At 37.5% G+C, this 16,355-nt stretch overlaps 1 protein-coding gene across 2 annotated transcripts in view; it reads left to right on the top strand.

Annotated features, from left to right (window-relative positions):
* LOC128684710 (splicing regulator SDE2) overlaps nt 1-11,278 on the top strand; it is a 68,574-nt gene extending 57,296 nt beyond the window's left edge. The window contains exon 7 of one of the 2 annotated variants that reach the window (XM_070104125.1): nt 10,879-11,278. In XM_070104125.1, coding sequence (XP_069960226.1) covers nt 10,879-11,011 — 133 coding nt within the window. In that variant the 3' untranslated portion in view covers nt 11,012-11,278. The remainder of the gene's footprint in view (nt 1-10,878) is intronic. The other variant, XM_070104133.1, reaches the window with a different exon arrangement.
* Nucleotides 11,279-16,355: the final 5,077 nt, after the last annotated feature.

The following is a 16,355-nucleotide window of genomic DNA, read 5'->3' as shown; positions in this document are numbered from 1 at the left end:
TGATTTCCATTATTTCTTATGGGGAAAATTAACTCGACTAACGATAATTTTGATAAACGTTGAGCTCTCAGGAACGGATTAATATCGCTGGTCGAGAGTCCACTGTACTCAGAGCTCTCAAAGACATTGATGAGAATACAGAAAGTTTAATTATCAAGATTTGAAGAATAATAGTGCACATAAGAACAGTTATTTGTTGATTTTCTCTAAATTTTAACCCTGAAACTGTCCCAACATAGATCTACGTTTTCTCTGCTAGCCTTCTGAATATTTTGATATTTTTTTTAAATAAAGAAGGCAATTTTCTGTGTAATAAGACCACAAAAAAAAAAATTAGGGTCAGTACTTACCCAAGATATAAGGCTGCAAAGTTGACACTAGAAGCTCACCTAGCGGCAACATGGAGTCCTGCCGCTTTCAGAAATTTTGCCAGTGTACCTAATGTTAGGTACTGAAATAGTAATCAAATAGTCACAAACACACTGACAGGTGAACATTTACACCTGCCTTGATCACATACTGTTGTCTAGAAATATATTCAAAGTATTTATAGGTCTCAGTAATGTTTTTAGACATGCTGGAGTAGTACAGTGGACCCCCGGTATTCGATATTAATCCGTTCCTGAGAGCTCATCGAATACCGAAAATATCGAAAAGCGAATCAATTTTCCCCATAAGAAATAATGGAAATCAAATTAATCCGTGCAAGACACCCAAAAGTATGAAAAAAAAAATTTAATGCAATAGAATAATTACAATAACAATAATGATAGAATAATTGACACTTACCTTTAATGAAGATCTGGTGATGATTGATGGGATGGGAGGAGGGGAGAGTGTCGAAGTTGTTACTGTTTAGAAGGGGAATCCCCTTCCATTAGGACTTGAGGTAGCCTGTCTTTCATAGGCTTATGTCCTGGGAGTGCTTTTTCCTCCTGAGTAATGTAGGTCCTGCTTGGCATTTTCTTCCAAAACAGGCCTGTTTTGTCGCAATTAAACATTTGTTCAGGTTTAAATTCTTCACTGTCTATGTAATCCTTGAATTCCTTCACGTATTTTTCAGCTGCTTTTTGGTCCGAACTGGCAGCCTCACCATGCCTAATCACACTGTGTGCCACTATGATTCTTAAATCTTTCAAACCAACCTTTGCTGGCCTTAAACTCACTCGCATCACCACTAGTTGCAGGCAATTTCTTTACCAAATCGTCATGCAACTTCCTAGCCTTTTCACAAATGATTGCTTGAGAGATGCTATCTCCTGCTATCTGTTTTTCAGTTATCCACACCAATAACAGTCTCTCAACATCTTCTAACACTTGCAGTCGCTGTTTTGTAATCACATTTGCACCTTTTGCAAGAACAGCTTCCTTGATTGCCGTTTTCCTGGTCACTATAGTAGAGATGGTTGATTGGGGTTTACTATACAACCTGGCCAGCTCCGACACACGCACTCCACTTTCATACTTTGCAGTTATCTCTTTCTTCATTTCAGTAGTCATTAGCACCTTTTTTCTCGAAGGGTTGGCACTAGAAGCTTTCTTGGGGCCCATGGTGACTTATTTTGCAGAAACAAGCACCAAAAACAGTGATGATATGGAATGTACCAAATGTATCCTTAAATGCGTGCACACTGCCTGGCTTGTAAACACTGGCACACACGGGGCAGTTCAGGCCACACGTGGAAGTTCAGGCCACACGTGGACACGTCTCGTACGAATCGCATCGAATACTGGGTTTTGGATCGGATACCGAGGTGAAATTTTTGCGTTAAAATGCATCGAATACCGGATTTATCGGATACCGATGCCATCGAATACCGGGGGTCCACTGTATATGAAACTCCTTGAAGCATTGTGTAAGACTAAGTGTCACTCTACACACTGTTGCACATAAACATGTTTATCTGTCTGTCTAGCTTTCTGTTTATCTCTACGTCTGCTTATCTTGCTTTCTGTCTGCCTGTGTCTCTGCCTGTCTGTCTGCTTGTCTCTTTGTCTCAGAGAGAGCCGCTCATGAACCAACATGTATTACACACGATGCAGAGTAGTCATGTCTGATTCCTGAACAAGTGAAAATGCGTATTACTTGCCAGTCATGCTTATTATGCCTTTTATCTACAATCACAGTATAGCACTCTGCCTGGATTTTTTGGGTTATCCTAGGTAATTTACACTATGTATGATAACTGTACTCGTGTACCTGTGAGATAGAGACAGAGATATGTACAGAGAGAGAGAGATACAGAGAGAGATACAGAGAGAGAGAGAGAGAGAGATACAGAGAGAGAGAGAGAGAGATACAGAGAGAGAGATAGAGAGAGAGAGATAGAGATAGAGAGAGATACAGAGAGAGAGATACAGAGAGAGAGATACAGAGAGAGAGATAGAGAGAGACACAGACAGACAGGGATACGGAGATGGGGACACGGAGCCACAGAGACAGAGATGTAGACAGAGACAGAGATGTAGACAGAGACAGAGATGTAGACATAGTGATAGACAGACTGAGGTACAGACAGACACAAATACACACAGATACAGACAAAAAAAAGTCAATCCAGCCAACCAGCCGGCCAGCCAGCCAGCCTGCCAAACACGTATTACACATGTCCCTGAATCATTTCTCTTTACTTAGGGCATAGGTTATAGGACATTCTGGCAGGGTGACACTACCAGTGGTATCAAAACTGATAGGATGTTGCACATGGGTTATTATTGAGATTTTTTATATTTCCTCGACCACTTGTAGCCATATCTATCTCAAAGCCACTAAACTCAGGATCAGCATCACTTTCCTTTTAAAAGGGAAGTGTTAATACAACATGGCATCATTGAATCCCTGGTGTTTGCAACTGTGTTTGCTCCTGCTAGCGCTCAGTTGAACTGGTGCTCCCACAAGGTACTAAGTGGTTCCAGATTTTTTTTAATACTGCGCACACCGAGTGTTAACCCTTTCAGGGTCCAGAGGCCAAATTTCAAAGGGTGCACCAGTGTCCAAGAATTTAAAAAAAAAAATTGTTATTTTTTCTTTTGAAATGGTAGAGAATCTTATTCTGAAGGTAATAAAACAAAAAGTACGAAAATTGATGGAAAATTGATGAAATTATGCTCTCGCGAATTTTGATGTATCAGCGACATTTACAAATGGGCGATTTTGCTGGCTTTGACTCCCATTTTAGGCCAATTACATTATTCCAGCTATTTCACTGGTATTACTTCTATTCTATCGATTGAGCACAAGAAATCACCAAGTGAACTGTTTCAATTACAAAATAAAGTGATCAGAAATTGGTAATTTGGCCAATTTAACACAAAGTTCAAAATATTCCAATTTCAAAATAGGGTCCAGAATAAACAATGTAGGTATTCCTGGCACTAAACTAACATTTCCTCTGTTCATTAGTTATGTTTTGAGGCTTTACAAATGAATTACATTTTTATTTTTTATTCACATAATGAATTTTTATTCACACCAAGAAATAGAAGATTTACTGTTATGCAATATTGTAATAATTGTATAAATATCCCCACATTTGTGAATGTATATTAGACCCACCAGCTGGCATGTATTAGATGTGTGAGGTCGTTTGTTTACTCTTGAACATCGGTAAAAATTTAACATTTCTGCTACTTTGAGCTCAGTTTCAAGCCATTTCCAGTGCTAAAATCAATCAAAATCATCTCTGTTTCTGTAATATGTCTTCCATTCTATCAAATGAGACCAAGAAATCGCAAATACAACTGTAAAAAAACGTGCAAAAACACTGCAAAAACGCTGTTTTAATCGAAAATCACCGTCTGTTTTTTTCTCTCATTACACACAGTGTGCTGCAGGATTTGTTTTTTTGTGGTGCACACATACCACATAGATGTATTTTCTCATATCTAGGCCCAAATTTACCACTGGTTTATCAAGAGTGAGATGAGCTCATGGCGTAGATCTACGGTTTGGACCCTGAAGGTAAAGCCGTAGATCTACGGGACGGACTCTGAAAGGGTTAAGACCCGTTCTATACTGACCAGGCATCTCCGGCCAATCGTGCCAAATTTGGAGTCTGGAAAAATAAAACAATGATGTATATTTGGAGTGCTAGCAGTGAAAACATAGATGTATGTTTGGACAGTTTAAGGGTTAAATCATGGTTCCCCTCAACCCACTGAGGGTCGGCATCCCTGATCTGAAATCCTCTCTCAGGGTTGGAGAATTTTCAACAATATTTTTGCATATGAAATGATGGAGAATCTTTTTCTGAAGGTAATGAATCTGAAAGTATGAAATTTGATGGAAAACTCATGGAATTACTCTCACAAAGTTAGCAGTCTCGGCGATATTTACGCATTGGTGATTTCACCCACTTAGAGTCCTATTTTCGGCCAATTCCATTGTTCCATTTCTTTCAACACACCGGCCGTATCCCACCAAGGCAGGGTGGCCCAAAAGGAAAAACGAAAGTTTCTCCTTTTACATTTGGTAATATATACAGGAGAATGGGTTACTAGCCCCTTGCTCCTGGCATTTTAGTCGCCTCTTACAACACACATGGCTTACGGAGGAAGAAGTCTGTTCCACTTCCCCATGGAGGTAAGAGGAAATAAACAAGGACAAGAACCAGAAAGAAAACCCAAAGGGGTGTGTATATATAAGCTTGTACATGTATGTGTAGTGTGACCTAAATATTTTCCCCCCCATTATGCACTGATTGCTGTAGGATTTTTTTTATATGGTGCACACTTACTGCATAGACTCTCTCATATCTAGGCTCAAATATACCTCTCACAGCTTATCTGTGTGAGTTGAGCTCATGGCGTAGAACTATGAGACTGACTCGGGCTTCAAAAGCGTAGTACCGTAGGACTGACTCTTAAAGAGTTAATAATTAAAACATCTAGAAAAGGCAATGAGTTATTTTATTCAAACTCAGCAGTAAAATTTATGAAATGAGCTAAACTGCTTAATTTAACAAGGAAATGGTTTATATCTATATTCTTAGGCATTAGACATAAAACATCAGCATATCTGTACTACTTAGCTGTATTGAGAAGGATTTTAACCCTTTGAGGATTCAGACCCCTAATCTGATGAAAATGCCTCACAGGGTCCAAGAATTTAAAAAAAATTTAATATTTTTTCATGAAATGGTACAGAGATTTTTTCTGAAGGTAATGAAACAAAAAGTATGAAATTTTATAAAAAATTTATGAACTTACACTCGCGAATTTTGCTGTGTCAGTGATATTTATGCATCAACGATTTTTGCCCTCTTTGAATCCTATTTTCAGTCAACTGCATTGTTCCATTAGACCAAATTCTTAGTTATTTCACTAATATGTGTTCCATTTTATATGTTGAGCACAAGAAATCACCCAATCAAATATTTCAACAGCCCAGTAAAGTGATCAGAAATTGGTAATTTGGCCAATTTCACACAAGGTTCAAAATATTCTAATTTCAAAATACAGTCCAGAATAAACATTGCAGGCATTCCTGGCACTAAAACAACATATCCTCTGTTTATTAGTTATGTTTCCAGGCTTTACAGATGAATTCCATTTTGATTTTTTATTCATACCAAAAACAATAGTAGATTTATTGTTATGCAACATTGTAATAATTGTACAAATAATATCAGTGCATTTATGAATGCACATTAGACCCACCAGCTGATGGGTATTGGACATGTGATATGATTTGTTTACTCTTGAACATCGGCAAAAATTTAACATTTCTGCTACTGTGAGCTAAATTTCAAGCTGATTTCAGTACTAAAGCCAATCAAAATCATCTCCGTTTCTGTAATATATCTTCCATTCTATCAAATGAGTCCAAGAAACTGCGAATACAACTGTAAAAAACATAGGAAAATATACCACAAAGTTGCTGTTTTATTCCAAAAAGTCAGTTTTTTTTTTTCTCATGCACTGTGTGCTGCAGCATTTGTTTTATATGATGCATACTTGCCACATAGATGTATTCTCTCATAATCACGCACAAACTTACCACTCTCAGCTTACCTGAGTGAGCTGAGATCATGATGTAGTACTGTGGCTTGGACCCTGGCTTCAAAGCTGTTTTCCTGGAGAGAGAGTTCCGGGGGTCAATGCCCCCCTGGCCCGGTCTGCGACCAGGCCTCCTGGTGAATCAGAGCCTGATCAACCAGGCTGTTACTGTTGGCTGCACGCAATCCAACATACGAGCCACAGCCCGGCTGGTCAGGTACTGACTTTAGGTGCTTGTCCAGTGCCTGCTTGAAGACAGCCAGGGGTCTGTTGGTAATCTCCCTTATGTATGCTGGGAGGCAGTTGAACAGTCTCAGGCCCCTGACACTTTCTGTATGTGTTGTCTCTTAACGTGCTAGTGACACCCCTGCTTTTCATAGGAGGGATGTTGCATCGTCTGCCGAGTCTTTTGCTTTCATTGTGAGTGATTTTCGTGTGCAAGTTCGGTACTAGTCCCTCTAGGATTTTCCAGGTGTATATAATCATGTATGTCTCCCGCCTGCATTCCAGGGAGTACAGGTTCAGGAACTTCAAGCGCTTCCAGTAATTGAGGTGTTTTATCTCCGTTAGGCGTGCCGTAAAGGTTCTCTGTACATTTTCTAGGTCAGCAATTTCACCTGCCTTGAAAGGTGCTGTTAGTGTGCAGCAATATTCCAGCCTAGATAGAACAAGTGACCTGAAGAATGTCATCATGGGCTTGGCATCCCTAGTTTTGAAGGTTCTCATTATCCATCCTGTAATTTTTCTAGCAGATGCGATTGATACAATGTTATGGTCCTTGAAGGCGAGATCCTCCAATATGATTACTCCCAGGTCTTTGATGTTGGTTTTTCGCTCTATTTTGTGGAAGGAATTTGTTTTGTACTCTGATGAAGAACTATGGGACGAACCCTCAGAGGGTTAAGCAATCTTGTTTCAAAATATTCCATGTACAAATTACATAGGACAGGTGAGATAGGATTTCCCATTGCCATACCAAGCTTCTGAGTGTAAAACTCATCGTTAAGTTTAGTATGGCAGTGGGAAATCCTCTCACCTGTCCTTAGTAATTTGTACATGGAATATTTTGAAACAAGATTGCTTAACAAAATCCTTCCCAGTAGAGCTAAGTGGTATAGATATGTTGATGTTTTATGTCTAATGCCTAGCTCATTCCATAAATTTTACTGTTGAGTTTGAACAAAATAACTCATTGCCATCATTTAAAATTTAAAGATTACAGAAAGCCAAATAACTTGTATGCACTGTTATTCTTCACATGATGATAGTTAAACTTTCTGTATTCTCATCAATATTTTTGAGAGCTTTGCGTATTTACAACCCAGAGTTTATAAATGAAGAAATTTTGAAAATTTATGAAATAGCTAATGATCTAAAATACCCAAAACACTTAATTGATACTTTAAAAATGCTAGAAATATTTTTTACATTTCATAAAAGGACAGACAACCTTATCAAAAAATATGTTGGTTCTCCCTTACCATGAAAACTTTCTTGATATACCTTCTTTGCTTAAGAATTTTAATATGAAAGTTGTATTTAGAAATCTTGATACAGTAAAAAAAAATTTTTTTGATTAAACATTCTCCAAAATATTCTGAAAGCTGTATCTACAAGACTCCCAGTAAAAAAATGTGATAGTTTATTACGGTCAAACTTGGAAAAAATCTTGAACTAAGAATACAACACAAATATAGCATTAGAAGTGGACAAATCTAATGCTCTGTTTATTCATGTAAGAGATTTTTAAACATCGAATTGACTTTCAAAGGGCTGAGAAAGTTGTATCAAGCAGATCTATGGCTGACAGAAATATAGAACCAAGTTTCATAAAAAATAGTTTTGAAATTAATATGAATATGTTTTGGGTCACCCTGCCTTGGTGGGAGATGGCCGACTTGTTAAAAAAAAAATTGGTTTAGGATTATACAAATCACTCATTTATAATTATAATTAACAATTATAATAAGATGTGTAGATCAAGTGTTTACATTGAAGCATATGTGTGAACAGTATTTAGATAAAGGTAGGGAAATTTTTATTGCATTTATGGATTTAGAAAAGGCATATGATAGTGGATAGAGGAGCAGTGTGGCAGATGTTGCAAGTATATGGAATAGGTGGTAAGTTATTAAATGCTGTAAAGAGCTTTTATGAGGATAGTGAGGCTCAGGTTAGGGTGTGTAGAAGAGAGGGAGACTACTTCCCGGTAAAAGTAGGTCTTAGACAGGGATGTGTAATGTCACCATGGTTGTTTAATATATTTATAGATGGGGTTGTAAAGGAAGTAAATGCTAGGGTGTTCGGGAGAGGGGTGGGATTAAATTTTGGGGAATCAAATTCAAAATGGGAATTGACACAGTTACTTTTTGCTGATGATACTGTGCTTATGGGAGATTCTAAAGAAAAATTGCAAAGGTTAGTGGATGAGCTTGGGAATGTGTGTAAAGGTAGAAAGTTGAAAGTAAACATAGAAAAGAGTAAGGTGATGAGGGTATCAAATGATTTAGATAAAGAAAAATTGGATATCAAATTGGGGAGGAGGAGTATGGAAGAAGTGAATGTTTTCAGATACTTGGGAGTTGACGTGTCGGCGGATGGATTTATGAAGGATGAGGTTAATCATAGAATTGATGAGGAAAAAAGATGAGTGTTGTGTTGAGGTATATGTGGAGTAAAAAAACGTTATCTATGGAGGCAAAGAAGGGAATGTATGAAAGTATAGTAGTACCAACACTCTTATATGGGTGTGAAGCTTGGGTGGTAAATGCAGCAGCGAGGAGACGGTTGGAGGCAGTGGAGATGTCCTGTCTAAGGGCAATGTGTGGTGTAAATATTATGCAGAAAATTCGGAGTGTGGAAATTAGGAAAAGGTGTGGAGTTAATAAAAGTATTAGTCAGAGGGCAGAAGAGGGGTTGTTGAGGTGGTTTGGTCATTTAGAGAGAATGGATCAAAGTAGAATGACATGGAAAGCATATAAATCTATAGGGGAAGGAAGGCGGGGTAGGGGTCGTCCTCGAAGGGTTGGAGAGAGGGGGTAAAGGAGGTTTTGTGGGCGAGGGGCTTGGACTTCCAGCAAGTGTGCGTGAGCGTGTTAGATAGGAGTGAATGGAGACGAATGATACTTGGGACCTGACGATCTGTTGGAGTGTGAGCAGGGTAATATTTAGTAAAGGGATTCAGGGAAACCGGTTATTTTCATATAGTCAGACTTGAGTCCTGGAAATGGGAAGTACAATGCCTGCACTTTAAAGGAGGGGTTTGAGATACTGGCAGTTTGGAGGGGTATGTTGTGTATCTTTATATGTATATGTTTCTAAACTGTTGTATTCTGAGCACCTCTGCAAAAACAGTGATAATGTGTGAGTGTGGTGAAAGTGTTGAATGATGATGAAAGTATTTTCTTTTTGGGGATTTTCTTTCTTTTTTGGGTCACCCTGCCTCGGTGGGAGACGGCCGACTTGTTAAAAAAAAAAAAGATATATTCACAAAGTTAAAATCTTAGTTTGGGTAGAATATAAGATGTGTCTAACATGTCCTTGACCACCTTCCCACATCATTGTAAAGCGTCAGGTGTAATCTCGCCCTTATATCTTACATGTCTTCTGCTGATCTTTTATTTTTACAGTTCCTTGATAATGTGAAAAATCACATTGGTTGTTCTGCATGTATGTATATGTACATTTACAGTGGTACCTTGAGTTAAGAGTTTAATTTGTTCTGTGACCGAGCTCGCAACTCAATTTTCTTGTATATATCAGATCAATTTTCCTCGTTGAAATTAATTGAAATGCCATTAATCTTTTCCAGCGGAATTCCTGGCTCTTGAGAGGCAGGAGAAAATACTTAAATATAACTCTAATATCAACTCTGTGGCTTATTTTCTATCACAGTTGATCTAATATGACATAATAAACAATATAAATAACATAGAAACATTATATATTCTTTAGAATGAATAAAATGTCATGTGATGAGTGGTGGAGGCCACTCCCGGGGTAAAAATAATTATCGCTCTGACCATATCTTCCCATTCTTGTCCTTCTGAGGTCTTATTATAAGAGAAAATGGAGTGCTTGTGAGGCTAACTGCACTAGATCACTAGTTTCATAAAGAAAACACTGAAACAAAAGTGATTTTCTCACGTTTTTCTATGATTTCATACTTTAATTCAATAGACATCATCATCCTTTTCTTCTCAGCACTGTCCTTTGCACTTACTTTCTTAGGACCCATGGTTACAAAAAGAAATTTGGCAAAACTGCACAAAAAGCACAAAATGATGGGATGCTGGGTGGATGTGGCGTTCACTGCGCCAACTACTGGTGGCGTATCTGAAGCTCATGATTTTGTCTCGCAACTCAAAGCAAAATATTGACCGAGCGACGGCTCGTAACTCGTAAGTCAAGGTACCACTGCATACACATGTCCAAGGCCTAGGTAGTAGGTTGGTAGACAGCAACCACCCAGGGAAGGTACTACCATCCTACCAAGTGAGTGTGAAATGGAAACCTGTAATTGTTTTACATGATGGTGGGATTATATCTTGCTACTTCTGTGTACACTTAGGTCACACTACCATGCATGTACACATATATTTACACATCCATCTGGGTTTTCTTCTATTTTCATAATAGTTCTTGTTCTTTGTTTCCTTTTATCTCTATGGGAAAGTGAAAAAGAATTCTTCCTCTGTTAAGCCATGTGTCATAAGAGGTAACTATAATGCTGGGAGCAAGGGGCTAATAACCCCTTCTGTATAAATTACTAAATGTAAAAAGAAAGACTTGTTTTTCTTTTTATGTCACCCTGCTTTATTGGGATACAGCCAGTTTGTTAAAAAATAATATACAATTTATATTTATATTTTCTTTCAACAGTGATTTGGATGTATCAAGTGAAGAAGATGGTGAGGAAGATTCTGAGGCAACTTTTGGAGTGAAGAATAGCATGTGTAGTGAAAAAGATGAAGATAAACAAAGTGAAGAGAAGTTCTGTAAAGAAACTACATGAAGATGATTTGTGTACAAGAGAAAAATAGTAAGGGTATTCCTTACAGTAATTGTAGCAGTATTCAGACACTAAGACACATTACTCAGACCGGTTAGGACCAAGAGCTTTCTCTTAACACTGAACTACCATTTATAACAAAGAATATATATAAAATATAATGTATATAAAATGAGAAAAGGACCTGCCATTAAATTAAATGTTGAATTGTTATACTGAATTGGCATTGGCCAAAGCAAGCTAGAATTGTATTTAAATTTTTTTTTACCATTAAGTGCTCTGTATATCCTCCAACCATTTTGATACAGGTGTGGTAGGTGGGCCCATAACCCAGAGATCCACAAATGTGTGAAGCCTGGGTTGTGAATGTTGCAAGGAGACTGGAGGCACTGCATATGTCATGTCTGAGGGTACTGTGTGGTATAAATATTATGCTAAGAATTCATAGCTTGGAGATTAGGTGGTGATGTGGAATTACTAAAAGTATTATCTAGAGGGATGGAAAATGTGTTATAAATTTTCTGCAGTTTTATACGAGACAGAGAATAAGGCAAGAGTTGGGCAGATTGCATTATCTTGGACTGCAGGAAAACAGTACCATACCACAAGAGAGATTAGTCAGAAGGTTAAGAGGAGCAAGCAGGGGTAAAAGGCAGTGCACTCCCATGGGTCAAGGGTCACATTCTGATGAGACATCAGAATGTGAAACAAGCGAGTGAGGTGTCCCAAGAATCAGTACTAGGACCACTATGGTTCGTAATGTATGTGAATGACCAATGAGAGGGGCGAGTCATGCGTCACTATTAAATGGATAATGTAAACCAATTGGGAAGAATAAGAACAAGAGAGAACAATGATAAAGTTCAGAGGCCTTTAAAGACCAGACGTAGTCAGACAAGTGGCTCCTTAGTTAAGCTCGCCTCCAATTTATACGAATTTTAGGTGAGGGCACTGACCAGTGCAGCACAGACAGAAAGAAGCTGCAAATACCAATGCGAGAAAAGGACCTGCAGGTAAGTATAACACCAGGTATATGGCCAGAAATACATGTATAGTTTGTAATGTCAACAGCACATATAAACTTAACTAGCCTTAGAATAGCATTCAGGAACTTCAGTAAAGTATTCTTCAAAACCTTATATTCTGTACTACGTAGGCTAATCATTGAGTAAGCAGTCCCAGCATGGATGTCACCCCTGATGTAGCATGTGAGGAAGTTTGATAAGTCTCAAGGTTTGCAACCAGGCTAGCACTGAACAAAGAAATGCACTATGAGGTGAGGTTGAAGGAACTGAACCCGACTACCCTAGCTAGACGTGATTATGACAAAATCTTAACTCTTTCAGTGGACGTCACATTGAAGTATGTCATTGATGCCAGGGGTCTCGAATTAGATCTACACCTAAATTCTAGCAGCTTCAAATTTGGTGAGAGAGGCCTGCATATGAGAATGGGTTAGTGTGAGCACTATACCAAAATTTGGAGTCCTTGCAGTGCATTGTCGGAACTCCGTATTTAGTACACCTTGTTCACCATACCATGCTGATGAAAAAGCCTCGCTCCCAGGGAAAAATGAATGTTTTGTTCCCCATTGACTGCTCCAACAATGATAATTATGGAACTGATCAATTCTTTGGTCTTGAACACACAATGACAGTGACGCTAAGGGCACCACAATTGTAGATGAGAGGTGATTATTGAATATCCTCTCGTTTGAAGTGGGGTGATTACTTCCTGCTACAAAAAAGATGAAATAGACTGTTATGTCTGCACACACAATAAGGTGCCAAGCAAGGTGCAGGCATGTTTTACGAATAGATATGTAAAGCACTGCTATGTATGGAGAAGTGTTTCAGACTATAACAGCTCTAGGAACATGGCCAATGCTCATATATATGTACATAAGTGTTAGAACAGTAGTAATGTTAAACATGTACCTGTGTGTTTTTAATTGTGAAAGCATGTTTTATAAACAAGGTACTGATGACTATTTGTGCAGGCATTGTGCTGCATACAACAGGAGATATATGTTCCCTGTGCATATAGGTCACAAGGCCCACAAAGTTACTGAAAAATACAATTAGAAAATCCCAGAAAAAAAAAAAAATAATGAAACGTGAAACGTGGCAAGCACTGATGTTGCCATCAGCAAAGTGGTTAAAGGGAATTGATAATTATTATTATAATCAAAAAGAAGTGCTAAAGGAAATTGATAAGGCAGATTGAATAAGAGGATCAGAGGGATGAAAGTTGAAAGTAGTCCCTAAAGGGGGGTTCCTTGATGCTGGTGAGGGGCTCTATATAGCCCTTGTGGCTTAGCACTTCTTTTTGATTATAATAATAATGGTGAGGGGCTCTTGATCTAGGGAATTGGATCTGTGCTCCAGTTCCCTGAATTGAGCCTGAATATCTTCCATCCCCCCACATGCGCTGTATAACCGTATGGGTTAAGCACTTCCCTGTAATTAAAATAATAATGTTGAAAGACAGATGAGCCACAGTGATATAAGGACATATTTGTCTCAAGGTGATTGAAAAGTTCAATGACTTGGACGAGGCAGTGGTGAGGGCAGACTCTCTACACAGCTTCAGGACAAAAATCAGTGATGCCAATCAAAGTAGTCTAGGAGGCATGACCAAGGAGCCAAGTCTTGACCCCTCCCACCCCCCCCCCCTTTTTTTTTAAGGATATAAGACATTACAAATAAAAAAGGAATACTTTATTGCTGTTCTTAGCTTAGACAAAAAAAAAAAATGCATTTTAGGCCACATAAAAAAAAGCTGCAGTTGTACCTTCAGCAAGTCTTAATGTTTAACAGCAACAATACGGTTATGTTATGCCATTGGACCCTTGATGCTAAACAGCGACAATTTACAAAATGTACATTAGTTATATGAGGATGAAGAAAAATGAATCTACCTTGTCCAGAATCAAAGTAGACACCAAGAAACTTTGGTGGGAGTGTATTCAAAGTACAAAAAACTATGAACTCACTCCTGATCCTCTTCATATAACAAGGTTCTATCTTCCCTATCCTCATTATTTGTAGTCTGAGATCCTAATAAAAGTGCACAGAATGCACCTAGCAGATGACAGAATGTAGCTTTTATTGAATAATCTGCAAATGTTGCTGAGTATATGTATGAGAAACAAATTATCATCACTGATTAATGTCAAATGACTTGTATAACTATTTCCAAAAATATAACAAATAGTTCAATAACAATTTAATATTTTTACCATACTAATTTTTCAGCATTTATCAGTACAATATATTTCTAGGATGGTTTCTTATATGGCAGTGGGATATTTGAGTAAAATATGGCTGACTATACAGGTATGAGTAGTGACAAAATGAAAAAAATTCAATCCATGATTTATCATTAAAATAATAATCCATGCTGTAATTTTTTTTAGCCCTTTAAAAAATATTACATAAGCTGGGGTATTAGCAAGGAAAAGGGAATAATTTAACAACAGAGTTATTATAAGGTATGAAGTATCAAGATGTAATTAATAGCCCTCCACCCAAGGAATAAGACTTGTCCTCCCCTTGGATCAAACCGTATCACCCCCATTTGCCTGGTGCTGTATGACCCCATAGTGTTCAGCCCATTTTATTCTTAACATGTGCTGATAACAGGAATAAAGTGCATGCATATTTTGGCAGCTACAAACAAGGATAGAGAGAATACAAACTGAAGATAGGATACAGAATGGTATAATAAATGGTTAGTTTAATCCCAGCCAAAGAAAAACTAAGAGACCAAAGGCAGAATACCACTCAGAGGAGTGTTGGAGCTTCTCTTCCTTGGATCAAACATGACTTGCAAAAGAGGTGCCTCAACAATGATGAAAAGATTTTGATTAAAATAATTTGTGCCACCCTCTTTCCTTGAATCAAATCTGATTGCCTCCCATTCCGCAAGTGTGGCATGCAAGATAAGACAGGGCATAGTCTCTTTACCTGATGTTGAATGACCCCATTGTGTTAATAAAAAATATATAAACAATGGGTCATACAGTGCTGCTCTGTTTAAATGGTTTTCATCAGTGATTTAATAATGAGGGCAAAGTTGGACATTAGAATGGAAAAATGAGCCACACGTATATCACAAGACAACAAAGGTGAGAGGTGGATGCCCAAAATGAACACTGGAAGCTGGTTACATACAGGGGTTAAAGAATACAAATGATACATTATACATTAATAGGTTGAAAGTTGAAGAGGTGGGATCAAGAGTTGGAGCTTCCCTTCCCTCTTCCACAAACTCTCATCATACACTTATATACACTCACTCTTTGTGCACATTATCTGGACTTCTGTATTTGAATTTTATATATATATATATATATATATATATATATATATATATATATATATATATATATATATATATATATATATATATATATTTGTACTAAAATGAAGCTATGGTTGGACTACTGTAAGGTAAATTTAATGCCCTGAAAGATTTAAACAATCCTTTTTTTTTTACAACAATAAGTGGGGTGGGGTGAAGAAACTAACATACAATGAACCTTTATGGCTTTTCCATCTCAGTTGATGGGAAGACATGTGCTCAGCATAACCTATAAAACACAATTACATTCATGAAGAGCACTAAACCTGCGGGGAATGGGAGGCACTCAGGTTTGATCCAAGGAAGGGAAAAGGGCAGGTCCAATTCACTGGATCAGGAGCCCCTCATTGGCATCAAGAACCTCCATTGAGGAAACATGGTAGAGCACTACTAATATTAGATGATTAACTGCTTGATCAATTGTTCAGCATTGCCAAAACCCTCAAAAATTAACTGTTTAGTAGTAGTTTTTAGCTTAGTTACCCTGTTTTATATTCTAAAATTAATGATGTAAATATTAAATTTCATCAAAGAAGTATTAAATCTTATGTATATAAAATTTAGCAAATAAAGGTGGGAATGCTCACAAAACTGCAAAATGCATGATAAAATGTTTATAAAAATTCAATTCAGATATGCAAAAAAGGTATGAAAAAGTGATAAGGTTATTTATGAGCTGTCAGATGAAAATTTTGAAATACAAAAATATTCAGTACCTTTTGCAGACTATTCACTGGTAATGGAAGAATTTTACATGACTATTATAAATGCAAAATTAATAACAGGTTATAAGGATCATTACATAAAAATAAAATTTTTGGCATTGCCTTGTATTGTGCAGGGCTCGTGTAGAGTAGGTAGGAACCTTACCCATGCACAGTGACGAGTAAAAATTTATGCAAAATATATAAGAGCACTACTCCTTATAAATGGGTACACACAAAAAAAAAAAAAATGAGGTAGGACCTAATAATAATAATTC

This window comes from Cherax quadricarinatus, chromosome 5 (genome assembly GCF_038502225.1).
Source record: "Cherax quadricarinatus isolate ZL_2023a chromosome 5, ASM3850222v1, whole genome shotgun sequence".
Lineage (NCBI taxonomy): Eukaryota > Metazoa > Arthropoda > Malacostraca > Decapoda > Parastacidae > Cherax > Cherax quadricarinatus.
Note: the sequence above shows the minus strand (reverse complement) of the source record. Positions and strands in the feature narration are given on the sequence as shown.